Genomic DNA, 25384 nt, shown 5'->3' with positions numbered 1-25384 from the left:
GTATCATTGCAGCTTCAGGAAGTGGCCCGCATCGTCGGCAACTCTGGCCTCAACATCTACAACCTCTATGCCCCTTGTGCTGGAGGGGTGCCCAGCCATTTTAGGTAGGTGCTGCTGGGTGCCCCTGGGGCCAACCCCAGCCCCATCTGGAGGCTCCACACCCATCCCCCAACCTCACTTGCAGGTATGAGAAGGACACTGTTGTGGTCCAGGATTTGGGCAACATCTTCACTCGCCTGCCACTCAAGCGGACGTGGCATCAGGTGTGCAAGGGCATGGGCTTCCTCCTGGTGAGGTGGGGGCAGGGGGAGGGGCAGGGAAGCAGAGGCTGTGACCCTCTGTCTGTGCCTTCCAGGCACTGCTGCGCTCAGGGGATAAAGTGCGCATGGACCCCCCCTGCACCAACACAACAGCTGCTTCCACCTACCTCAACAACCCGTACGTGCGGAAGGCCCTCAACATCCCAGAGCAGCTGCCGCAATGGGACATGTGCAAGTGAGGTTCTGTGGCCACCTGTGACTTGGGGTGGAGGGTTGCTGGGGCTTGTAGGCATCAGCAGGTTCTCAGGGATCTTCTGTGTAGAGTTTCTCAATGAGATGAGCTGTAGAGGATGTTTAATATCCATCCCTGACCCCTCAGTGGATTGAGAGTCAGCTAATTCATTCTTTTATCTTTTTTAAATTTAAAATTTTTTTGTTTGAGACAGGGTCTCACTCTGTCACCTAGGCTGGAGCACAGTGGTGTGATCACAGCTCACTGCAGCCTCAAACTCGTGGGCTCAAGCAATTCTCCCACCTCCCCAGTAGCTGGGACTACAGACGCACACCACCCCCCCCAACTAATTTTTGTGTTTTTTGTACAGATGGTGTTTTACCATATTGCCCAGGCTGGTTTCGAACTCTGGGGCTCAAGTGATCTGCCCATTTCAGCCTCCCAAAGTACTGGGATTACAGGCATGAGCCACCCCGCCCAGCCCCAATTCATTACGTAGCCACATTGGTTGTTGTTTCACAGTTCACTACAGCCTCAACCTCATAGGCTCAAGCGATCCTCCCACCTTAGTCTCCTGAGTAGCTGGGTCTACAGGCACATGCCACCATTCCTGGCTAATTTTAAAAAAAATTTTTTGTAGAGACAGGGTCTCACTATGTTGTCCAGGTTGGTCTCAAACTCTTGGTCTCAAGCAATCCTCCCTCCTTGGCCTCCCAAAGTGCTGGGATTACAGGCGTGGGTCCCCACACCCGGCCATCACATTGGTTAATAACTATTACTTCTGACTGGGCGCAGTGGTTCACGCCTGTAATCCTAGCACTTTTGGAGGCTGAGGCGGGGGAATCACCTGAGGTCAGGAGTTCGAGACCAGCCTGGCCAACATGATAAAACCCCATCTCTACTAAAAATACAACAATTAGCCAGGTGTGCGGGTGGGCACCTGTAATCCCAGCTATTCAGGAGGCTGAGGGAGGAGGATCGCTTGAACCCAGGAGGCAGAGGTTGCAGTGAGCTGAGATCGTGCTACTGCACTCCAGCCTGGGCAACAAAAGTGAAGCTCCATCTCAAACAACAACAACAAACTGTTACTTCCATGTCCAGTCTCCTGTGACTGCCCCCGCCACCCCTCCCAAGTAAAAGGGTGACACTGGGCCCAGCAGGGCTGCTCAGGTCCATTTTGATTGGTCACTGCTCACATTCTACCCTGTTATATGTTGTTACTGTCACACCTGCTGGCCCCTAGACACTAAATGCCAGATGCATTCCAGTCCTCATAACAATCAAAACGTGTCCCTTGCACGTTTTTTTTTTTTTTTTTTTTTTTTTTTGAGATGGAGTCTCGCTCTGTCACCCAGGCTGGAGTGCAGTGGTGTGATCTTGGCTCACTGCAACTTCCGCCTCCGGGTTCAAGTGATTCTCCTGCCTCAGCCTGCTGAGTAGCTGGGACTACAGGTGGGCACCACCATGCCTGGCTAATTTTTGTATTTTTTTTTTTTTTTTAGTAGAGATGGGGTTTCACCATGTTGGTCAGGCTGGTCTCGAACTCCTGACCTCGTGATCCACTCGCCTCGGTCTCCCAAAGTGCTGGGATTACAGGTGTGAGCCACCGCGCCCAGCATCCCTGTACATTTCTAAATGTGGGTGAGTTGAGGCTGTCTGAATCCCAACCCATCAAGCCCATCATCCAAGTCAGTCCTAGAGAGGTGGCCCCCCAAAAGGGGAGTGGAACCCAGCTGTCTGCCTTCTGGGTTGGAGCTTGGAGATAAGAGAGAAGGTCTGATCTGTTGACTACTTTTCGCCCCTACCTGGTCTTCCTGGGGCCTGCTTGTATGTTCCCGGCAGCTTTCTGGTAAACTTACAGTACCGCCGTCTCTACCGAAGCATGAACTCCCAGTATCTAAAGCTGCTTAGCTCACAGGTGAGTGGGGACAGCACAGCTGGATCACCAGCAGCCTTAGGACCCCAGAGTAGCACAGCAAGCTGGGGGCCCTTTAGACTTCCTGTCAGGACAAGGGAAGCTGAAACTCTGAAAGGCAAAGCCCAGGGTCCTGTGATTGGCGGGGTCAGAATTTGAACCTGGGTTTGTCCCCACCCATGCTGTCCTGCTATAGGAGCCCAAGGGGTCTGCATCAGCCAAGGAGCCTTAAGGGTGAAAAGAGCTTCATTCATGCCAAAAATGGGCCAGCAGAGGTCCAGGGTGGGAGGAGACCTTGTACAAGGTGATATAGGAGGCACTGGCAGAGCCAAGTTAGGACTAGGTTCTGTCCAGCACAGTGGTTAATAGCATGGGCTCTGGAGTCACATTGCCTGTTTGCAAGTCCCTGTACTGGCCACATAATCTTGGGCAAATTTCTTAAATATGAGCCTCAGATTCCCCATCTGTAAAATGGGGATAATAGTGATATCTACCTTCATAGGTAAAACATTTAGTAGAATACTGGACATGCAGTAAGTTGTTAGAAAACATGAGAATTCCCTGGTTCGTGCTATCTAGCTCAGCCCCTTGAATTCCCTGAGGGGTAGGCCTTGAACTAGGGAAGGGCTGGGGACTGTGCTTGTTCCACACCCCTCATTTTTACCCCATCCTGCTTTAGAAATACCAGATCCTGTTATATAATGGAGATGTAGACATGGCCTGCAATTTCATGGGGGATGAGTGGTTTGTGGATTCCCTCAACCAGAAGGTAAGGCAGAGACTCCTGGCCCTGGCATAGGGGCTGCTGTGGAGGATCGGGAGCGGGTATGCCTGGGAGTGGCCGGCTGGCTGCCTGGCTCTGGCCCACAGAGGGCAAGTGTGGAGGAATTCCCAGCCCTAAGGTCTTGCTGGTAGCTGTGAGCAAGGATGCAGCTGCTGTAGGCTGATGTCATTCCTGGTGGGGCAGATGGAGGTGCAGCGCCGTCCTTGGTTAGTGAAGTACGGTGACAGTGGGGAGCAGATTGCTGGCTTCGTGAAGGAGTTCTCCCACATCGCCTTTCTCACGATCAAGGTAGGGTCTGGGCCTGCTGAGGGATAACTGGGCCGGAGGTGAGCAGGACCCACCCATCCTTTCCCTCCGGCTGCCTTTTAGGCTGGGTCATGGGTCACCATCTGGCCCCTGTATGGGCAAGTTTTTTTTGGAGAGGGGTGGGGAGGGTTCTGGGAAGAATAAAGGGCTTGGGATGAAGGAATTCCCCACGAGTGAGCAGTTATATGAGGAGGAAGGAATGGTGGGGGTCAGGAGCTCATGAACATTGCTCCTCAGGGCGCTGGCCACATGGTTCCCACCGACAAGCCCCTTGCTGCCTTCACCATGTTCTCCCGCTTCCTGAACAAGCAGCCATACTGATGACCACGGCAACCAGCTCCACGGCCTGATGCAACCCCTCCCAGCCTCTCCCGCTAGGAGAGTCCTCTTCTAAGCAAGGTGCCCCTGCAGGCCAGGTTCTGCCTCCAGGACTGCCCCCTTCCCACAGCCCTGTACATCCCAGACTGGGCCCAGGGTCTCCCATAGACAGCCTGGGGGCAAGTTAGCACTTTATTCCTGCAGCAGTTCCTGAATGGGGTGGCCTGGCCCCCTCTCTGCTTAAAGAATGCCCTTCATGATGCACTGATCCCATCCCAGGAACCCAACAGAGCTCAGGACAGCCCACAGGGAGGTGGTGGATGGACTGTAATTGATAGATTGACTGATTATGGAATTAAATTGCGTACAGCTTCAAACCCCGTCTTCTCTGTGGCACTGGGGGTTAGAGGGGGCACTACAGGATATGAATGTGGGAAAAGAGGGGCTGAGAGGGGTTGGAGTCCTGAATGACAGCTGCCAGCGTGGGGGTTGAGGGCTCAGACAGCTGCTGTGGAGGGTGGGGGGGCAGTGGGCGCCCTGACATTGGCAGGCCGGTTCTTCTCAATCACCTCTCGCAGCCCTTTGGCAAAGTGGAGGTCAGCCCCGATGGTGAGGAATCCCTGTGTAGGGGAGAGGGGAGCCTCATTTATTCATTCAGTTACTGAGGCCAGAGTTTAGAGATCAAGAGACAGAGTCTTTGTCTTTCAGGGATTCAATCTAATGGATAATTCCATGTCAAGGTGCTAAAATGAGGCTGTAGGAGTGTAGACTAGGGTGTCAAGGAGGGCCTCTTGGAGGAGGTGACCTCTGAGCTAAGACCTGAACGATTAGTATGTATTGGGATGGGAGAAGAGTGCTCCAGGGAGAAGTCACAGTGTGTGCAAAGGCTTTTGGGAGTCTAAGATTAAAACGGTAGGGGGCGACTGGTAATGGGGGAGCTGGGGTCAGGTAATGGAGGGCACTAGGGAGCTATAGAGAGCGGGGAAGGCCCTCCCTCCTTCCCCACCCTGCCCCCACTCACCGCATGGTTCATCACCACCTCACGCACAAAGTTGATGCCCTCAGGTAGTGGGATCTGCACCCCACGCCAGGTCCGCTCTGTGGGTGGGAGCACCCCGCTCAGTCTGGGCCCACCCAGTTCACCCCTCCTTTCTTCCTCCGTCCTCACACCCCAGCCTTACCGTTGAGCATGGGCATCACCCCAATCTGCAGCAAGGTCTTCAGAGGGGCCTGTAATGGGATCAGCTGGGAGGGGCAAGGGGGGAAATAGGGCAGCGAGTCAGGGGTGGGTTTGCCTTTAGCTGCCCACAGGTGAGCAGTTATATGAGGAGGAGGGAAAGGTGAGGGTCAGGATCTCAACAAACCCAGCCCAGCCCACCCAGCCTTCCCCACTCACAGCCAGCGACTCCAGTGCAGAATGGTTGGAATAGATTCGGAACCTGCGGGAGAGAAAGGAGCCCTGTGGGCAGGAAGCCTGGAAGCTCCTCTTCCTCAGGCCACCCAGGCCTACCTGCCAGAGGTGCCTGAGTTGCAGGCTCAGATGTCCACCTAGGCACCTTTCCAGGTGCTACAACTTTCCAGGTATCCTCGGGGCAGTCATTGCTGCCACTCGGGTCTCCTTTTCTCCAAGACTGCTACTTTTTATTTATTGAGCACTTCTTTTTTTGAGACAGAGTCTCGCTCTGTCGCCCAGGCTGGAGTGCAGTGGCGTGATCTCGGCTCACTGCTCCACCTCCCGGTTCATGCCATTCTCCTGCCTCAGCCTCCTGAGTAACTGGGACCATAGGTGACTGCCACCACGCCCGACTAATTTTTTGTATTTTTAGGAGAGACAGGGTTTCACCATATTAGCCAGGATGGTCTCGATCTCCTGACCTTGTGATCCACCCGTCTCGGCCTCCCAAAGTGCTGGGATTACAGGCGTGAGCCACTGCGCCCAGCCTTTATTGAGCACTTCTAATGTGCCAGACTTCTGCTGGTAGCTTTGCAGGTGTTATTTATTTTATGTAACAAAACTTCACATTGCTTAGTTCCTATCAGACACTAAGCATATTTATTTTCTTTATTTATTTTTGAGACAGCACCTCACTGTGTTGCCCAGGCTGGAGGGCAGTGGTGCAATTTCACTTGGCTGTGGCTTTGACCTCCAGGGCTCAAGTCAGCCTCCCACATCAGGCTCCCAAGTGGCTGGGACCACAGGCGTGCATCACCATGACCGACTAACTTTTAAATTTTTTTGTCGAGACAGGATCTCACTTTGTAGCTCAGGCTGGTATCAAACTCCTGGCCTCAAGCAATCTACCCGCCTTGGTCTCCCAAAGTGTTGAGATTACAGGTGTGAGCCACTGCACCCAGCCAACGTGTTTAAAAAGTTAATATTAGTAAACTGTTTTAAAATACAGTACCAACTGGTTTAGTCCTCATAACAAGCCCAAGGAGTGGGCACTATTAGGATTTGCACTTTATAGATGAGGAAAATGAGGCCCCGCAAGGTTAAGTAATTTGCCTGAAGTCACACAGCTGGGAAGTGTCAGAACCTGCCTCTAGAACCTGGGGTCCTAACCTACATTATCTCCTTTAACCTTAGAACAGCACTGTCCAGTCAGATTTTCTATGAAACGTTTTGTATCTGCACCGTCTACTATGGTAGTCACTAGCCACATGTGGCTAATGAAATGTGGCTTAGTACAGCTGAAAAACTATTTAATTATAATTAATTTAAATGTAAATAGTCACATGTGGCTAGTATCTACCATACTGGACAGCACAGCCCTAGAAGGCAGATGCTACTTTTTTTTTTTTTTTTTTTTTGAGACGGAGTATCGCTCTGTCGCCCAGGCTGGAGTGCAGTGGCGCGATCTCGGCTCACTGCAAGCTCCGCCTCCCGGGTTCACGCCATTCTCCTGCCTCAGCCTCTCCGAGTAGCTGGGACTACAGGCGCCCGCCACCGCGCCCGGCTAATTTTTTTTTTGTATTTTTTTTTTTAGTAGAGACGGGGTTTCACCGTGGTCTCGATCTCCTGACCTCGTGATCCGCTCGCCTCGGCCTCCCAAAGTGCTGGGATTACAAGCGTGAGCCACCGCGCCCGGCCGGCAGATGCTACTTTTGCCTGTATTAAACACATGGAGAAAATGAGGCCTGGAAAGACAAAATGGGCTGGGTGCAGCAGCTCATGCCTGTAATCTCAGCACTTTTGGGGGCTAAGGTGGGACAATCACTTGAGCCCAAGAATTGGAGACCAGCCTGGGCAACAAAGTGAGACCCCATCTCTACAAAAAATAAAATACTCAGGCATGGTGGTGCATGCATGCAGTCCTAGTTACTCGGGAGGCTGAGGCTGGATGATCACTTGAGCCCAGGAGGTCAAGGCTGCAGTGAGCTATGATTGCACCACTGCACTCCAGCCTGGGCAACAAAGTGGGACTCTGTCTCAAAAATAAATAAATACAATAAAATAAGGCCAAGCACAGTGGCTCATACCTATAATCCCAGCACTTTGGGAGGCCGGGGCAGGTGAATCACCTGAGGTCAGGAGTTCGAGACCAGCCTGACCAACATGGTGAAACCCCGTCTCTACTAAAAATGCAAAAATTAGCCGGGCATGGTGGTGCACACCTGTAATCCCAGCTACTCAGGAAGCTGAGGCAGGAGAATTGCCTAAACCCAGCAGGCAGAGGTTGCAGTGAGTCAAGACCACACTATTGCACTCCAGCCTGGGCAACAAGAGCAAAACTCCTTCTCAAAAAAAAAAAAAAAATAACATTTTTAAAAAAGAAAGATAAAATGGCCTCAAGGTCACAAAGCTGTGTTGTGCTGAGGTTTTTGTCAAAACCCATGTTCTGATCTTTGCTGTGTGACTGTGGGCATGTTATTTAACATTGCTGGACCCGTTTGTTCATCTCTCATAATACCTGCCCTGCCTGCTTCTGGGACATGCGAGAATGCAGAGGAGTTAGACTTTACCAAAGCACTTTGGGATGCATTAACAAAGACAGACCCCAGCTTTCAGTGGCTTATAGGTATCACTGAACTTTAGCTCAACATCCCTGTGGACAGTGTGATTGTCCTCAAGACACTGAGGTGCAGGGAGGTGCACCTGCCTACCTGCGCAGGTCCAGCTGCGTGCGCAGGGCCTTCCCCCGGAGAGCCATCTTGGCGCTGAGACGGGCGTCCTGCAGGAACGTGGGGAGGAGGATGTTACTGACCCAGAAGGTCAGTAGCCCACAGCCCATTTTTTCCCTGACCCCCAGCCAGCAGCCCCCACTCCAGGACCTGTACCATAGTCATGCTGGACAGCTGGACCTCAGGCTGGTCTGGTGGAACCAGGGCGATGGTGACGCTAGCAGTGACAGAGATGGTGGTGCCAGAGGGCTTGATGGTGCAGCGTGGTGGGGCCAGTACCCGCAGCTCCAGCTTCAATGGGGAGTCAATCACTGCTGGGCTCTGGGGGATGAGCAGCAGGGGTGGGTCAAGTCCCTGCCATTTCCTGTGGAGCCCCCAGGGAAGAAGGGAAGGAAGGCAGGTGCAGCTTCTGTCTTCTGGGGACTCTCATATTGCAAATACAGAGCCAGCTCTGGCTTCCAAAACCCTCAAATCTGCATCTAGCCTTCATGCCATTGCCACACAAAGAAACAGGAATGTGTTCTTCTCTTTCTGCTTCCTAAATACATCTCAATATTCAGGTCCATCTCCAATCCAGACTCTTCATGGATGTCCTTTTTGCATTAGTATCTCAGCCCCTTGCCATGTCTTCTGTTTTTGATATGGAGTCTCACTCTGTTGCCCAGGCTGGAGTGCAGTGGCACAATCTCGGCTCACTGCAACTCTGTCTCCCAGGTTCAGGTGATTCTCCCTCCTCAGCCTCCCAAGTAGCTGGGATTACAGGCGCCTGCCGCCATGCCCGGCTAAGTTTTGTATTTTTAGTAGAGACGGGGTTTCGCCATGTTGGCCAGGCTGGTCTCGAACTCCTGACTTCAGGTGATTCGCCCACCTCGGCCTCCCAAAGTGCTGGGATTACAGGCATGAGCCACCACGCCCAGACCCCTTGCCATATCTTTTTGCTGTCTCCTTTTTTTTTTGAGACAGGGTCTCTGTCGCCCAGGCTGGAATGCAGTAGCATGATCACGGCTCACTGCAGCCTCAACCTCCTCAGCTCAAGTGACCCTGCCACATCAGCCTCCTGAACAGCTGAGACCACAGGTTCATGCCACCACGCCTGGCTTATTATTATTATTATTTTCTTTTTTTGAGACGGAGTATCGCTCTGTCGCCCAGGCTGGAGTGCAGTGGCGCGATCTCGGCTCACTGCAAGCTCCGCCTCCCGGGTTCATGCCATTCTCCTGCCTCAGCCTCTCCGAGTAGCTGGGACTACAGGCGCCCGCCACCACGCCCGGCTAATTTTTTGTATTTTTAGTAGAGACAGGGTTTCACCGTGGTCTCGATCTCCTGACCTCGTGATCCGCCCGCCTCGGCCTCCCAAAGTGCTGGGATTACAAGCATGAGCCACCGCGCCCGGCCAACCTGGCTTATTTTTGTATTTGTTTTTTGTTTTTGTTTTTGCTTTTGTCTTTTTGTAGAGATGGGGTTTGGCCATGTTGCCCATGCTGGTCTCAAACTCCTGGGCTCAAGCGATCTGCCAGCTTCAGCCTCCCAGTGTTGGGATTACAGGCGTGAGCCACCGTGCCTGGCCATACCTTCTTTCTCTAAACTGCTATGCTTTCTTCTATAGGCAGTGAAGGAATACTATAAGATGCAACTGCCTAATCTTCACCAAACATGATTCTAAACACTGTATATGTGTTGGCTCCTTTAAACCTCATAATAACCATGTGAGGCAGATATTATTACTACCAATTTTATTGTTGTTATTTTTTACAACCTTATTTTTCAGGCTAAGTGTCATGGCAGAGAATTGCTTGAACCCGGGAGGCACAGGTTGCAGTGAGCCAAGATTGCGCCACTGCACTCCAGCCTGGGTGACAGAGTGAGACTTTGTCCCCCCACCCAAAAAAAAGATCTGACTAAAAATTTACTTTTCAATAGAGACAGTGTCTCACTATGTTGCCCAGGCTGGTCTCAAACTCCTGGGCTCAAGCAATTTTCCTACCTTGACCTCTCAAAGTTCTCAGAGTATAGGCATGAGCCATCATGCCCAGCCATATCCCCATTTTTGAGATGGGGAAATTGAGGCACAGAGAGGTTAAGTAACTTGTAGAGGTTATGTAGTTATTCAGTTTCAGAACTAGGCTTGAAGCCCAGGCAGTCTGACAATAGAGACCCTGCCCTTAACTGCTTAGCCATAAATTGGATGATGATAATAACTGAATTATTTCTTTTAAAATTTGTAATTCTGCTGGGTGTGGTGGCTCACACCTGTAATCCTAGCACTTTGGGAGGCCAAAATGGGTGATCACTTGAGCCCAGGAGTTCAAGACCAGCCTGAGCAACATGATGAAACCCTGTCTGAACAAAATATAAAAATTAGCGGGGCGTGGTGGCACAAGCCTGTAATTCCAGCTACTCAAGAGGCTGAAGCAGGAGGACGGCTTGAGCCCTGGGAGGCAGAGGTTGCAGTGAGCCTAGATTGTGCCACTGCATTCCAACTTGGGTGACAAAGTGAGACTCTGTCTCAAAATAAATAAATAAAATGTGTAACTCTCACTCTCCTCCCCGATACACAAATAAACAAAAGTACATGTGAATTATTATTAAAGCCCTCACACTTGCAAAGCTTGGGTTCTCACTAATCCTCACAGCAGCTCTGCGAAGGAGACGGGGCAGGAAGGAACAGCCCGATTCACCGACGGGAACAGCCATGACAAGGCGAGGGGGATTGGCCACAGACAAGAGGCCAGGGCCCTGTCTGCGTGGCTGCCACTGGGGGCCCTGCCTGCACCCCTCCCTGGTCTCACTGGTGTGCAGGTGGCCCTATCCCTGCCCCCCACCAGCACTCACCAGCAGGACAATGCTCCCAAAGTAGGTGGCCCTCAGCAGCATGTCCAAGTCGTGGGGCACCTGAACAGGGAGAATCAGGAGTAAGGGAGTGAGCTCTGTCACAGACCCTCTCTTGCCCATCCCACAAACAGGCCATGGCATACCTTGTCCCCCACCAGCGACAGCTGCAGGGCCCCTGCCCGGAAGTAGCTCTCCATGGCAGAGTCGAAGAAGAACTCAGAGAAGGCCACATACACCATCCGCTCCTCCTCCTGCAGCTGGGGCTCCACCGCCCGGTTGGGGAGGCTCCAGTTCCTCTCGGTCAGGGGGAAGAAGGCCCCCTGGAGTGGAGCATTCACGGTCAGGGTCAAGGCAGACTGGCCCGGAACCTGGACTGACAGCAGGTGTCTTCCGGCCCCGTGCTAGGCACTGTGGGGGGATGGCGGGAACCCAGCTGCTGTTCTTGGAGGACTCACAAGCACATCTCTTAAAAGGCATTGGAAGGAGGACACCTGCTACCAGGGGGCAAGCCTGTCAGACTGGAGGAGGGAGGGTCAGGAAAGATTTCATGGAAGAGGTGACATCTGAGTGGGCCTTGAAAGCTAGAGGCAGTAACAACAGCTACTGTTTACATATATTGTGCATACTCATGCTTCTTTGCCAAGTTCTCTAAGCTCTTCACATAGATCAACTCCTTTAATCTGCATAACAACGTGTGCTTTCTACTAGATTATTCCCGTTTACATGTTAGGAAACTGGCCAACTGAAAACTTATGCTTAGGGCCATGCAGCTAGTCAGTGGCAGAGCTAGGATTTGAACTTCAGGCATTCTTTTTCTCTTTGTAGAGGAGGTCTCACTATGATGCCCAGGCTGGTCTCAAACTCCTGGGCTCAAGCGATCCTCTCGCCTGGGCCTCCCAAAGTATTGGGATTACAGGCATGAGCCACTGCACCCATCTGATTCTAGCTCCCAAGTCTGCACTCTGAAACTGCTATACTTCTCTGGGAGACCAAAGGTAGTGGCTACACACTAGCTATGTGGCCTTGGGCAAGTGATGTCACCTCTATGAGTAAGTCTCCACATTCCTAAAGTTAGGATGATGTTAGTACCTGACTCACAGGGTTGTGAGAGAATGAAATGAGATTATTTGTATAGAAATCTATGTCTAGACAATTAGGTCCAGTTGGGGAAAGGCCATGCATGAGCAAAGGTCCTGAGGTGGGAAGCGAGGGTCCAATTTGGGAAAGAGGAGCTGCATAGAAACAAGATGAGATATAAAAGGTGGGGCCAGGTAAGATTAACAGGGCTCAAATGCCAGACCCAGGGGGCTGAACCTAATTCTGTAGTAATAGGGAGCCATAGCATTCTCAGTAATGAGAGTGGCCTCATCAGAGCTGTGCTTTAAGAAGTAAAATCCCGCAACTTAGTGGAGAAAGAGGTCTTGTTAGGAGGTCAGAGGTCATACACCAGCCCAAGCAGCTCACCCGGAAGTCCATGTCCAGGTTGCTGGTGGAAGCCACAGGATCCTTCATGAGGGAATAGTCAATGCCAACAAGCTCGTCCACAGAACTGCGCACTGCAGGAAGGGGCTCAAGTCACTCACAGCTGTGTGATGTGGGACAAGGTGCTTAACCTCTCCAGGCTCAGAGTCCCACCCGTAAAATGAGGATACATCCCTCACAGGGTTGTCATGAGGGTCAAATTAGTTTTATGTGGAAAGCACTTAGGGCCTGGTGTGTAGTAAGTGCTCATTAATGTTAGTTATTATTATTACTACCACTACAGAGGTTTCAAAAAAATAACTAAACAAGATGGCATGGGGGGCCGCGCACAGTGGCTCACACCTGTAATCCCAGCACTTAGGGAGGCCAAGGCGGGCAGATCACCTGAGGTCAGGCGTTTGAGACCAGCCTGGTCCACCATGGTGAAACCCCATCTCTACTAAAAATACAAAAATTAGCTGGGCATAGTGGTGGGCGCCTGTAATCCCAGCTACTCAGGGAGGAGAACCGCTTGATCCTGGGAGATGGGGGTTGCAGGGAGCCGGGATTGCACCACTGTACTCCAGCCTGGGTGACAGAGTGAGACTCCATCTCAAAAAAAAAAAAAAAAAAAAAAAAAGATGACACGGGGTTCCTTTCCCTTGGTTTCTCCTACTTCCTCCTTCCCTTCCCATGCCTGTGTGTTGGGTGTGATGGGACAATACCTTTGCCCCACAGTAGACAGAGGTCATGGCTTAGAAAAAGGGAATTCATGGCCAGGCACAGTGGCTCATGCCTGTAATCCCAGCACTTTGGGAGGCCAAGGTGGGCGGTTCACGAGGTCAAGAGAACGAGACCATCCCGGCCAACATGGTGAAACCCCGTCTCTACTAAAATACAAAAAATTAGTCAGGCATGGTGGTGCACGCCTGTGGTCCCAGCTACTCGAGATGCTGAGGCAGGAGAATTGCTTGAACCTGCGAGGTGGAGATTGCAGTAAACTGAGATTGCACCACTGGACTCCAGCCTGGCAACAGAGTGAGACTCCGTCCAAGAAAAAAAAGGAAAAGGGAATTCATGTTAATTGAGCACCTATTAGATGCTAGGTGATGAAGACAAATGGGATGCCAGTGATCAGAACGCACATATTGAGGACCTTGACAACTATTCTCTCAGATAATCCTCACAGCAACCCCAGGAGGAGGCACTGCCAGCCAAGTGAGGAAACAAGCACTTTGCCCAGAGAGAAATGAGCACTTTACCCAAAATCACACAGCAAGTCAGCTCCAGGGGCCACATTTGAACCCAGGACTGTTCAACAGCAGGGCTCGGAAGGGGCCTGCTCTGAGGTGCTGCATGACAGCTGCACACCTGGCCTCACCCGCCACCAACTCACCAGGCACGGTGTCCAGGAGGGAGTTGAGCAGGACCATCCCTGCGTGGTAGAGTACGGGGCAGATCTGTGAGGTGGGAGCCAGAGTCAGGGCCTTCTCAAAGTGACAGCATGCCCACCCTTGCCACCCTGCGACCTGTCGCTGCCCACACCTGCTGGTTGAGGAGGAAGCGCATCCCTGAGGTGATGAACGTGGAGAGAAAATCATACACCTTCCTGCGAGGAGAGGAGAGGCCGGGTGAGCCCAGAACCTGCCTCCACCCCAGTCCAGGTCCAGGAAAAATCAGTGACTAGGGAAATAGTGGCAGTGGGAGTCCTCAGCTTCAGCCTAAATAACAGCTCCTCCACGTAGGTTTTCTAAGAACCAGGCCCAAATTCCCTTTCCAGCCTAATTCTCAAGACCTCCTGACCTACTCGCTGGTCCCATCAGCCAAATGAATCCACCCACATTGCCTCAAACCCACTCTAAGCATCCCCACATCCATCCGCTTACTGACGCCCTCCCTTCCACCCTCTGCGTTCCTACCCTGTATTTTCCCATCTGAGCTCAGATGCTTCCTCTTCCAGGCAGTCTTCCCAGATTCCCCTCCTCTGAATCCCCAAAGCACTTTCTTAGTCCTTCTCTCCAGGCCCTGATATCAAATTTTTTTACTCCAGATAGGCTCTGAGCTTCTTCCTGCATCCTCAGGGCCTGGCATACTTTGTTTGATGAATAAATAATACTGACAGTGTTACCAACACCAGGTGATAATCCATCATCTTCTCTCCCCCGCCCTCTTCCAGAACAAGAACAATATCCCCTTCTCAGCAGCAAAAATAAAAAAATAGGCTGAGCACAGTGGCTCATGCCTGTAATCCCAGCACTTTGGTAGGCCAAGGTGGGTGGACCACCTAAGGTCAGGAGTTCGAGACCAGCATGGCCAATATGGTGAAACCCTGTCTCTACTAAAAATACAAAAAAAGTAGCTGGGCATGGTGGCGCATGCCTGTAGTCCCAGCTACTTGGGAGGCTGAGGCAGGAGAATCGCTTGAACCTGGGAGGTGGAGGTTGCAGTGAGCTGAGATGGCGCCACTGCACTCCAGCCTGGGTGACAGAGTGAGACTCCCTCTCAAAAAAAAAAAAAAAATTATTATTTTTGTTATTATTATTTAGAGATACCAATTATTGAGAATCCAGTACATGGCCAACTGTGCATATCAGTCCTCACAGTTACTCTTATCCAAGTGGCCAGCACTTAAATATACATTTATCATATGCCAGGTGCTGTTCTAAATTTTTTTTTTTTTTTTTTTTTTTTAGATGCGCCAGGCTGGAGTGCAGTGGCGTGATCTTGGTTCACTGCAACCTCCGCCTCCCGGATTCAAGCGATTCTCCTGCCTCAGCCTCCCACGTAGCTGGGACTACAGGCACGTGCCACCACACCCAGCTAATTTTTGTATTACTAGTAGAGACAGGGTTTCACCATGTTGGCCAGGATGGTCTTGATCTGTTAACCTTGTGATCTGCCCACCCTGACCTCCCAAATTGCTGGGATTACAGTCATGAGCCACCACAGCCAGCCTTGTTATAAATATTTTTTACATATACCAACACAAATAATCATGGCAACGATCTTATAAAATAGTATCTTATAAAATGAGGATATTGAGGCATCAAGCTTCAGTGACTTGGCCAAGTTCACACAGCCAGGAAGTGACAGAGCTGAGCTTTGGACCCAGTTGGTCTGATTCCCAGGCCTATGCACTTTGCATTGCGCTAGGCAGATGAGCTGTGGGGCTCGAAAGGGGTGAGCTGGGGTTGGGGCTGGGGCTTACTTGAAAGTTCCCCCGAAGGCTGCGTGCATTCTGGAGACAGAGGCCTGGCAGGAGACGTTGGACACTTTCATCCTTCCAGCGGGATCCCGGGACAGCTCCAGACCAGTGCGGATGGACACACCCTCAGCTGAGGCGTTGATGTAGCCCCCATCATAGCTGCCAAGGGGGTTAATATTCACTCCAGGTAGGAGCTCAATTGAGTCTTCAGTACTCCCATGCATCACCACACCTCTTAATAAGATTTCACTTCTTTCCACATCCTACCAACTCTTAAGAAATGCATATGCCTGTTCCTATTACACAGATGAAGAAACTGAAACTCAGGAAGGCTAAGGGGGCTGCCCACAGCCCCACAGCACCTCCAGCCCTCCTGACCCACTCTCCACTCCCCTGAGGGTGCTGGGTCCTTACAAGAACCAGTAGAGCAGCTGTCTCCGGAAGCGCAGCCCCAAGGAGGCATTGGTGATTTGTAGCATCAGCTCCTGCTGTGGCTGGAAATCGAGCTCGGAAGATGTCAGCTGCAGCTCTGTAACCTTCACCCTACGGGAGGCCTCAGGGTCAGATCCAGGGCCAAGAAGAGGGAACTCCCCCCAACGACAGGAAATTTGTCTGCTTCCCTTTCAAGTCCAGGCCTGGGGAAGCGGGAGTGGGTGGAATGAATTCTTCCATTGTCCCTCAAGTGCCCAACTTAGAATTGGGTGGCTCAAAGTTGAACTTGGGTGGCTGAGAGATGAGGTCTTCCTGATCCAGGTGTTAAAAGTGAGCTTCACCCCATCGCTTAAAAGTCTTGTTTGTTTGTTTGCCAGGTGCAGTGGCTCATGCCTGTAATCCCAGCACTTTAGGATGCCGAGGCTGGCGGATCACTTGAGGTCAGGAGTTCGAGACCAGTCTGGCCAACATAGTGAAACCCCTGTCTCTACTAAAAATACAAAACTTAGCAGAGCGTGGTGGCACGCGCCTATAGTCCTAGCTACTCGGGAGGCCAAGGCAGGAAAATCGCTTGAACTCGGGATGCGAAGGTTGCAGTGAGCCAAGATCCCGCCACTGCACTCTAGCCTGGGCAACAGAGCAAGACTCCCTCTCAGAAAAAAAAAAAAAAAAGTCTTGTTTGCTGCCCCCCCCCCCCCCCCCCCCCACACACACACACACACCCTGGGGTTGCTACACCCGGTCTTTAGAGTCCGTTCACTTTGCCTCCATCATCTAAGCTCCGCCTCACATCTCAATTCCCTTATTCCCCCTCCCTCATCCTAAACCATACTTAGAGCCTTCAGTTCCCCCACCCCTCCCATTAGCTTCACCCCGTGCCTATTGGCAAGTTCCTTGACTCCACCTTTCTGGTGCTCTTCGGCCACGCCTCACATCCACTGGTACTGCTTCCTTCTTGGCCCCCTCTACATTTTCAAGGCCACGCCCATCTGCCTGGGCCCGCCTATGATGGCTGGCTTGGCCTTTATCTTTTCGGCCCCATCCGGTTTCTTAAGTCTTGCCTCATCGATTTGGCCACGCCCCATCCCACTCAGCCTCCAGTCTCCGGAGACCCTGAGATTTCTCGGGCCCCGCCTCCACCCCCGAGGCCCCGCCCAGGATCGCGAGGCCCCGCCCCCCACTTACTCAGAGATGTTGTAGTAGAAGTGGCCTTCTTTGCCCCGCAGGTCCGGAATGGTGATGGTCTCCAGCTCTTGCTCCAGAAAACGCAGCCCCTCCTGCTTCACTGAGGCAGCAACGAAACCCTTAGCTCCCGTGCCCACTGTTGGGGCGACCCCAATCCCGTCCGCTCCCGTCCGTCCCTGTCTGCCCCTGCGCCTTACCCAGCTCCAGCGCCTTGGAGGTGACGCGGATCTTGCAGCCTGGGAACTCTGCGTGAGCGCCTGCCAGCAGCGCTAGGAAGAGGGCCCCGAAGAGGGCCATGGCGAGCGGGCCTGGGGGTGGGGTGGGGTCGCAGGAGTTATCTGAGCCGCTTAAACCCATTCCTTGGACGTCTAACCATAAGTGGGGACTAGCTTGGATCGTTACCCTCCAGATAACTCTTCGGGGAACTTGGAACCAATATTCTTGCCTCCATTTGGCAGATGTGGAAACTGAGGCTCACAGAGGCGATGCGACTTGCGTTCTGGCTCCCAGAGGATTTGGGACACGGGGGAGGGGACGTCCCCAGTTCCCTCGTGCTACCGCCGCGTGATGAGTTTGGACCTCCAGGGGACCAGCCCCCACACCCCCAACAACCTCCCCTTTCCTTTAGCGGTGGGCCCGCGCAGCCTTGCACGTTGCCACGGCAACGACTGCACGCGCATTCCTGGAGGGTGGCTTGCGGTCTCCTAGGCCTCGCGCGCGGGGAGGAGAGGAGGTGGCCGACCAGACCGTGGGCTCCCGGGTCTCCCGGCTCCCTCAGGTCCTAAATCTCTCCCATTAGAGATTCTGCCTGGAGCCCCCCATGTTAGCGTTCTCCTTCATCGGCTCTCCTCCCCACCCCGGCTTCAGTGCACCACGCGGCTCGGCGAGGGACTGGGGACAGGATGGGGACGCTCCCCAACTCACTCAGCGGTGGAGCTGGGGGGCGGCGCGGTCACGTGGGGTGGCGGGCAGCTCAGGGGATCCGGGCGACGGGGTCTGGCGGGCAGGGTTGTTCCAGCCGCCTTTATAAAGCCGGGCCTCTCCGACCCCTCCTCCTCTCTGCAGCTCTCCCCTCCTCCCTTGGGGGCTGGGAGGGGACGGGGCGGGACGCTGGCAGCCGGGAGAGTAGAAAAGGCTGTACAGAGCCCCGTGACAAGCCCGGCCGCTGTCTGGACAAGTGGGGTACCCAAGCCCAGGGAGAGGGAAGGAAGTGCAGGAGCCGGCCCACTCAGCCCCAACAATCCCGCTTTGCTGGGACCTTGGTTCAAATTACAATTACCCATGTCTTCCTGCATGATCTTGGGCAAGTCACTTCACTTGGGTCACTGACCCTCAGTTTCTTCCCTCAGCGAAATGTGCACGATGATAGGAACTACCTCTTGGGCGTTTATTGCAACCAGGTCCAGGCACAAAGTCAAGGAATATTTTTTCCTTCCCTGCCACCCACAATCATCTCGGGACCTCCTTGCCTGGCTTTGCTATGGGCCCCCCTACCTGTCTCTGTGTCACCACCTGGGGACCTTAAGATCCCAGAGACCTTTCCCACTTGGGAAAGCAAGTCTAGACAAGTGCTGTCAGCCCAGGAACATACCACACCGGCTGAAACCACCCCAGAAGGAGGTCTGCCATTTCTCGTGGCTGGTGGATTTTTTTTTTTTTTTTTTTTTTTGAGACGGAGTCTTGCTCTGTCCCCCAGGCTGGAGTGCAGTGGCGTGATCTCGGCTCACTGCAAGCTCCGCCTCCCGGGTTCACGCTATTCTCCTGCCTCAGCCTCCCCAGCAGCTGGGGCTACAGGCGTACGCCGCCATGCCCAGCTAATTTTTTTTTTTTTTTGGTATTTTTAGTAGAGACGGGGTTTCACCGTGTTAGCCAGGATGGTCTCGATCTCCTGACCTTGTGATCCGCCCGCCTCGGCCTCCCAAAGTGCTGGGATTAAAGGCGTGAGCCACTGCACCCGGCCCACTGGTGGATTTTTTAATGAACCCTTGGAGCAAGGTGCTCTGAACAGCATCCCCGCCCCCACCCCCACCCTCACCTCCATCTACTGCTTATAGGGTTCCCATACCCTAGGACAGGGCACAGAGTGGGTGCTTGCCACCTTTTTGTTGCCAAATGGACGAAAGAAAGGGGAAGCAATAATCATGTCTGCTGAGCATGTATTTAGCACCAAACACTCATCTAGGAAGGATGACTAACTCATCCTGATTTGCCTAGGACTTTCCTCATTGTGTCTTTTTTTTTTTTCTGATATAATCCACAGATTCACAAAAATAGTTCCATTTCCTTTTTTATTTAATTAATTAATTAATTTTTTTTGAAACAGAGTCTTGCTCTGTCACCAGGCTGCAATGCGGTGGTGTGATCTTGGCTCACTGCAACCTCTGCCTCCTGGGTTCAAGTGATTCTCCTGCCTCAGCCTCCCAAGTAGCTGGGACTACAGCCATGTGCCACCACACCTGGCTAATTTTTGTATTTTTAGTGGAGACAGGGTTTTGCCATTTTGGCCAGGCTGGTCGCGAACTCCTGCCCTCAAGTGATCCGCCTGCCTTAGCCTCCCAAAGTGCTGGGATTACAGGTGTGACCCACCATGCCCAGCCTATTTATTTATTTTTATTTATTTATTTAAGACAGAGTTTCTCTCTTGTTGCCTAGGCTGGAGTGCGATGGCACAATCTCGGCTAACTGCAACCTCCATCTACCAGGTTCAAGCAATTCTCCTGCCTCAGCCTCCCAAGTAGCTGGGATTACAGGCGCCCATCACCACGCCCGGCTAATTTTTTGTATTTTTAGTAGAGATATGGTTTCACTATGTTGGCCAGGCTGGTCTCGAACTCCTGACCTCAGGCAATCCACCTGCCTTGCCCTCCCAAAGTGCTGGGATTACAGGCGTAAGCCACCGCGCCCAGCCGCCTATTTATTTTTTTAGAGACAGGGTCTTGCTCTGTTGCCCAGGCTGGAGTGGTGCAATCATGGCTCACTGAAGCCTCCACCTCTTGGGCTCAAGTGATCTTCCCACCTCAGCCTCCTGAGTAGCTGGGACTACAGGCAGGTGGTAACACATCCAGCTAAGTTTTGTATTTTTTGTAGAGACAGGTCTCACCATGTTGCCCAGGCTGATCTTGAACTCCTGGACCCAAGTGATCCTCTTGCCTTGGGCTCCCAAAGTGCTGGGATTACAGGCGTGAGCCACACACCCAGCCATCCCCATTTTGAAACCATTTCTGGGAACCCACTCAGTCCTTGGCAAACCTTACAGCTGGTCATCCAAATTCTAGGTAATTTATCTAACCTTAACAACCTATCGGATTGGCACTATTATGAACTCTCTTTAACAGGAAGTAGAGGTTGAAGCAATTATGTGGCTGCTATTAGGGAATCCGTAGACTGTTCATGGAAGAGTGGAAGGCGGGCTTTACAGCCCGGCAGTTATGTACTTAGACTCTTGTGTCTGACAGACAAGAGTTTACATCCCAGGTTGTCAGTTCTTAGGTGTATGACATTGATCCCTTGCTTAAGCACTCAGAGCTTCAATTTCCTCATCCTAAAATGGAAACAATAATTTAAGGTTATTGCAAGAATAAATGGGTCTGGTACATGACACATCATTAGTGCCAAATAAATGCTAGCTATCTTAATTATGGGCACATACCACAAGCAAACAAAGCAGAAAAGGTGTAGAAGGAGAACAGAGGAAGTATCCAGAGGAGGAAGTATCTGTGTTCCTTTGAACTCTAGTAACCTTCCTAGAGCCTGGCTCAAGCAGAAAACCTGGTGGATGTTAGTTTTCTTTCCTCTCATTTCCTTTCTTTTCTTTTTTCTTTCTTTCTTTTTTTTTTTTGTGGGGTGGAGTCTCACTCTGTCCCCCAGGCTGGAGTGCAGTGGCACGATCTCGGCTCACTGCAACCTCCACCTCCCAGGTTCAAGTGATTCTCTTGCCTCAGCCTCCCAAGTAGCTGGGACTAGAGGCGCCTGCCACCATGCCCAGCTAATTTTTGTATTTTTAGAGACAGGGTTTCACCGTGTTGGCCAGGTTGGTCTTGAACTTCTGACCTCAGGTGATCCGCCCGCCTTGGCCTCCCAAAGTGCTGGGATTACAGGCATGAGCCAGTGCACCTGGCCCTTTTTTTTTTTTTTTTTTAACAACAACAACAAAATATTACTTTATTTATTTAAGACTGGGTCTCACTATGTGCTCAGGCTGATCTCCAACTCTTGGGCTCAAGCAATCCTCCCACCTCAGCCCCCCAAGTAGCTGGGACTACAGGTGTGCACCACCATGCCTGGCTGTTTTCTCTCATTTTCTTTCTTTTTTCCCTCTTTTTTGAGACAGGGTCTCATTCTGTTGCCCAGACTGCTGTGCAGTGGCGCAGTTATGGCTCACTGTAGCCTCAACCTCCCCAGGCTCAGGTGATCCTCCCACCTCAGCCTCCTGAGTAGTTGAGACTACAGGTATGTGCCACCATACCCAGCTAATTTTTGTATTTTTCATAAAGACACAGTTTCACCATGTTGCCCAGGCTGGTCTTGAACTCCTGAGCTCAAGAGTTCTACCCACCTCAGCCTCCCAAAGTGCTGGTGTTACACTGCGTCTGGCCTTTCCTTTCGTTTTCTTTTTCTTTCTTTTCTTTTTTTTGAGACAGAGTCTCACTCTGTCACCCAGGCTGGAGTGCAGTGGTGCTGTCTCAGCTCACTGCAACCTCCACCTCCCGGGTTCTAAGCGATTCTCCTGCCTCAGCCTCCAGAGTAGCTAGGATTACAGGTGCACACCACCACACCTGGCTAATTTTGTATTTTCAGTAGAGATGGGGTTTCACCCTGTTGCCCAGGCTGGTCTCGAACTCCTGAGCTACCAAAGTGCTTGGATTACAGGCATGAGCCACTGTGCCCAGCCTTCCTCTCGTTTTCTTAGGTGAAATATTTCTCGCTATGTTGCCCATGCTGGTCTCAATCTCTTGGCCTCAAAAAGTCCTCCAATCTTGGCTTCCCAAAATACTGGTATTACAGGCGTAAGCCACTGCACCTGGCCTCACTCTTCCTGGCTTTGAAGACTGAAGGAGAGGCTTCCCAGCAATCAAAGGGACGGGAAAGAAATGCTTTTCTAGCCTCAGTTGTGTACCCAGATGAATCCAGGCTTCATCTTTGTACCATTTTTATCTCTTATATGGTCTCATCCCATGCAATTCACTGGCCAGTGGCCTAACCCCTCTCGGTCTCAGTTTCCTCATCTTACAGATGAGGATAATCCAAGTACCTCCCTCTTAGGATTGCTTGTGAGGATTAAACGAGTTAATGCATTGAAAGGGTTTAATAAGTACTTGGCATTTCCTAAGGGCTCAACAAATGTTAGCTACAATCATTAGCATTATCAGCCATCAGTGGCTTTTCACCATACTGGAATAGACTCCTGCCTCAGTACCCTGATTCCCTGGCATGTGATAGGGCCTACTCTCTCTGTCTCACCTCTCACCTCTCTTGCCCTTTGCATTCGGCTCCAGCCAAACTGGTTTTCCTTGAATGTGCAAGTTCTTCTTGCTCAGAGCCTTTGCATTTGCTGTTCCCTCTACCTGGAATGCTTTTCCACCTGATCTTCCTTGTCATTTTGTCTCAGGTTATTTTATTTATTTATTTTTTGAGATGGAGCTTTGCTCTGTCACCCAGGCTGGAGTGCAGTAGTGATATGATCTCGGCTCACTGTAAACTCTACCTCCAGAGTACAAGTAATTCTCCTACCTCATTCTCCTGAGTAGCTGGGATTACAGGTGTGCACCACGACGCCCAGCTAATTTTGTATTTTTAGTAGAGATGGGGTTTCACATGTTGGCCAGGCTCGTCTTGAACTCCTGACCTCAAGTGATCTGTCTGCCTCAGCCTCCCAAAGTGCTGGGATTACAGGTGTGAGCCACCACGCCCGGCATTTTGTCTCAGTTGAAATGGCGTTTTTTCAGAGAGGCCTTCCCTGCCTGCCTATCTATTAGTTGCTCTCAATCATATCAGCCTGGTTTATTTTCTTTATAGATTTTATTACTATTGAATATTTTCTTTCTTGTTTGTTGTCTGTCTCCGTGAGAGCTGGAATTTGTTCAACACTGTGTCCTTAGCGCCTAGAACTGTGCCTGGAACACAGTAGGTACTGAATAAATATTTACTGAATGATTGAACTGGTTTGGAGTCCTTGAATGTCCCTGGGCAGAAGGCGATCCCTATGCCAACCCAGATCCTTCATCTCCTCCTGTACCATGTTAACCTCAGTTCAATTGACCCTAAACACAGTTCTGACCGGCCGGGTACAGTGGTTCATGCCTGTAATCCCAGCACTTTGGGAGGCTGAGGCAGGTGGATCACCTGACGTCAGGAGTTCCAGACCAGCCTGACCAAAATGGTGAAACCCCATCTCTACTAAAAATACAAAATTAGCCGGGCGTGGAAGCAGGTGCCTATAATCCCAGCTACTTGGGAGGCTGAGGCAGGAGAATCGCTTGAACCCAGGAGGCGGAGGTTGCAGTGAGCCGAGATCGCACCATTGCACTCCAGCCTGGGCAACAAGAGTGAAACTGTCTCTAAATAAATAAATAAATAAATAAATATAGCCTTAACCTGGGCTGGCGGAGGAGAACGTGCAGTCACTGCCTTGAATCCAGGGCCTTCCCCACTCAGCCTGCCCCTCTTTAATACATTGATTTCTCTTTTCCTCTAAAACGTATGGTGCACACAACCCTCAAACACTGAGTGATGTCAGCAGATGTGCAGCGTGGGATGGGCTCTGGCAGCCTCCTCGAGTGCTCATCACGGGGCTTGAGACATGGAGAGAGCCAAATCCCCAAATCCCTTCCCACTTTCACTCCTGGTTTTGTTGTTTGTCTTTTGAGGCAGAGTCTGGCTCTGCCTCTTAAGCTGGGGTGCGGAGGCGCACTCTTGGCTCACTGCAGTCTTGACTTCCTGGGCTCAAGCAATCCTCCCACCTCAGCCTCCTGAGTAGCTGGGACTATAGGCATGCACCACCACGGCTGATTAATGTTTGTAATTTTTTTCTGTAGAGATGAGGTCTCGCTATGTTACTCAGGCTGGTCTCCATCTCCTGGCCTCAAGGAATCCTCCCACCTCAGCCTCTGAAAGTGCTGGGATTACAGGCATGAGCCACTGCGCCCGGCCTCATCCTTGGCTTTGAAAAGTGAAGGAGAGGCTTCCCAGCACTCAGAGGAACAGGAAAGAAGTGCCTTTCCAGCCTCAGTTGTGTATCCATCACAGCAATATTGGTAAAAAACCAGGATAGCAAAGTCCTGCTTCTGCCTTTTTCTAGAATAAATGTCAGCAAGCTGTTCCTGCAAAGGAACCAGGATAGCAAAGTCCTGCTTCTGCCTTTTTCTAGAACAAATGTCAGCAAGCTGTTCCTGCAAAGGAACCAGGATAGCAAAGTCCTGCTTCTGCCTTTTTCGAGAACAAATGTCAGCAAGCCGTTCCTGAAAAGGACAAAGAGTACATATTTTAGGCTTTCCACACCCTGTGGTCTCTATTGCAGCTGCTCAGTCCTACACTTTAGCATGAAAACAGCCATAAACAATATCTAACGAACAGGCTGGGAGCTGGAGTTAGCACACAGGCCATAGTTTACCAACCCCTGTTCCAGAGGAAATGAAAAATCTCTTTCTGGGCTAGGCATGGTGGCTCATGCCTATAATCTCAGCACTTTGGGAGGCTGAGGCAGGAGGATCGCTTAAGCCCAGGAGCTCCAGGCTGTAGTGAGCTATGATTGTGCCACTGAACTCCAGTCTGGGTGACAGAGCAAGATCCTGTCTCTAAAAAAAAAACAAAAAACACTTTTTGAACCTCAGTTTCCATATCTGTAAAATGGGATGATCAGTACTTACCTACCTCCCTGGGTGGCAGTGAGGATTTAAAGTGATAAAGTATACAAAGTGCGGAACCTAGTACTCAGTGGCGGGATGGGGCGCTCTCACTTTATTGCCCAGGCTGGTCTAGAATTCCTGGGCTCGAGCGATCCTCTCGCCTTGGCCTCTCAAAGTGCTGGGATTACAGGCATGAGTCATTGTGCCTGGACTGATTATTAGTATTAATAGTTGTAATAGTTGCTTAACAAACAGAAAGTGCTTTTTTTTTTTTTGAGACAGGGTCTCACTCTGTTACCCAGGCTGGAAGGCAGTGGCACGATCATGGCTCACTGCAGCCTCACCTCCCTGGACTCAGGTAATCCTCCCATCTCAGCCTCCTGAGTAGCTGGAACTATAGGCATGTGCCACCATGCTCAGCTAACTTTTAAAATTTTTTCATAGAGATAGAATCTCACTGTGTAGACCAAGCTGATCTCAAACTCATG

At 51.4% G+C, this 25384-nt stretch overlaps 2 protein-coding genes and 1 long non-coding RNA gene across 5 annotated transcripts in view; 2 read left to right on the top strand and 1 right to left on the bottom strand.

Moving 5' to 3' along the window:
• CTSA (cathepsin A) overlaps window positions 1–4192 on the top strand; it is a 7613-nt gene extending 3421 nt beyond the window's left edge. Inside the window, exons 9-15 of the mRNA XM_032142216.2 lie at window positions 13–104; window positions 185–263; window positions 356–495; window positions 2335–2410; window positions 3087–3176; window positions 3375–3479; window positions 3735–4192. Of these exons, the coding sequence (XP_031998107.1) occupies window positions 13–104; window positions 185–263; window positions 356–495; window positions 2335–2410; window positions 3087–3176; window positions 3375–3479; window positions 3735–3818 (666 nt within the window). The 3' untranslated portion in view covers window positions 3819–4192. The remainder of the gene's footprint in view (window positions 1–12; window positions 105–184; window positions 264–355; window positions 496–2334; window positions 2411–3086; window positions 3177–3374; window positions 3480–3734) is intronic.
• On the bottom strand, window positions 4126–18069 carry PLTP (phospholipid transfer protein). 3 transcript variants are annotated; one of them, XM_032142214.2, is made up of 16 exons: window positions 17977–18069; window positions 17250–17360; window positions 17053–17152; window positions 15850–15978; window positions 15439–15594; window positions 13776–13839; window positions 13627–13690; window positions 12234–12325; window positions 10913–11089; window positions 10770–10829; window positions 8094–8258; window positions 7920–7987; window positions 5212–5254; window positions 4997–5060; window positions 4837–4913; window positions 4126–4435 (listed from the first exon to the last, which is right to left on the bottom strand). In XM_032142214.2, the coding sequence occupies exons 2-16, from the start codon at window positions 17347–17349 to the stop codon at window positions 4313–4315; spliced, it is 1482 nt and encodes a 493-aa protein (XP_031998105.1). In that variant the 5' UTR covers window positions 17350–17360; window positions 17977–18069; the 3' UTR covers window positions 4126–4312. The 3 variants fall into 3 exon arrangements, with proteins under 3 accessions (XP_031998105.1, XP_058288900.1, XP_031998106.1); XM_058432917.1 differs by lacking the exon at window positions 17977–18069 and adding an exon at window positions 17455–17662; XM_032142215.2 differs by lacking the exons at window positions 17053–17152; window positions 17250–17360; window positions 17977–18069 and adding an exon at window positions 16772–16896.
• On the top strand, window positions 17760–25384 carry LOC131382206 (uncharacterized). Its single transcript, XR_009211469.1, has 3 exons — window positions 17760–17830; window positions 25179–25254; window positions 25341–25384. It is a non-coding gene; the product is annotated as an uncharacterized LOC131382206 (long non-coding RNA).

Source organism: Hylobates moloch, unplaced genomic scaffold (assembly GCF_009828535.3).
Source record: "Hylobates moloch isolate HMO894 unplaced genomic scaffold, HMol_V3 SCAFFOLD_21, whole genome shotgun sequence".
Lineage (NCBI taxonomy): Eukaryota > Metazoa > Chordata > Mammalia > Primates > Hylobatidae > Hylobates > Hylobates moloch.
The sequence above is the reverse complement of the archived record's forward strand: the minus strand, read 5'-3'. Positions and strand labels throughout refer to the sequence as shown.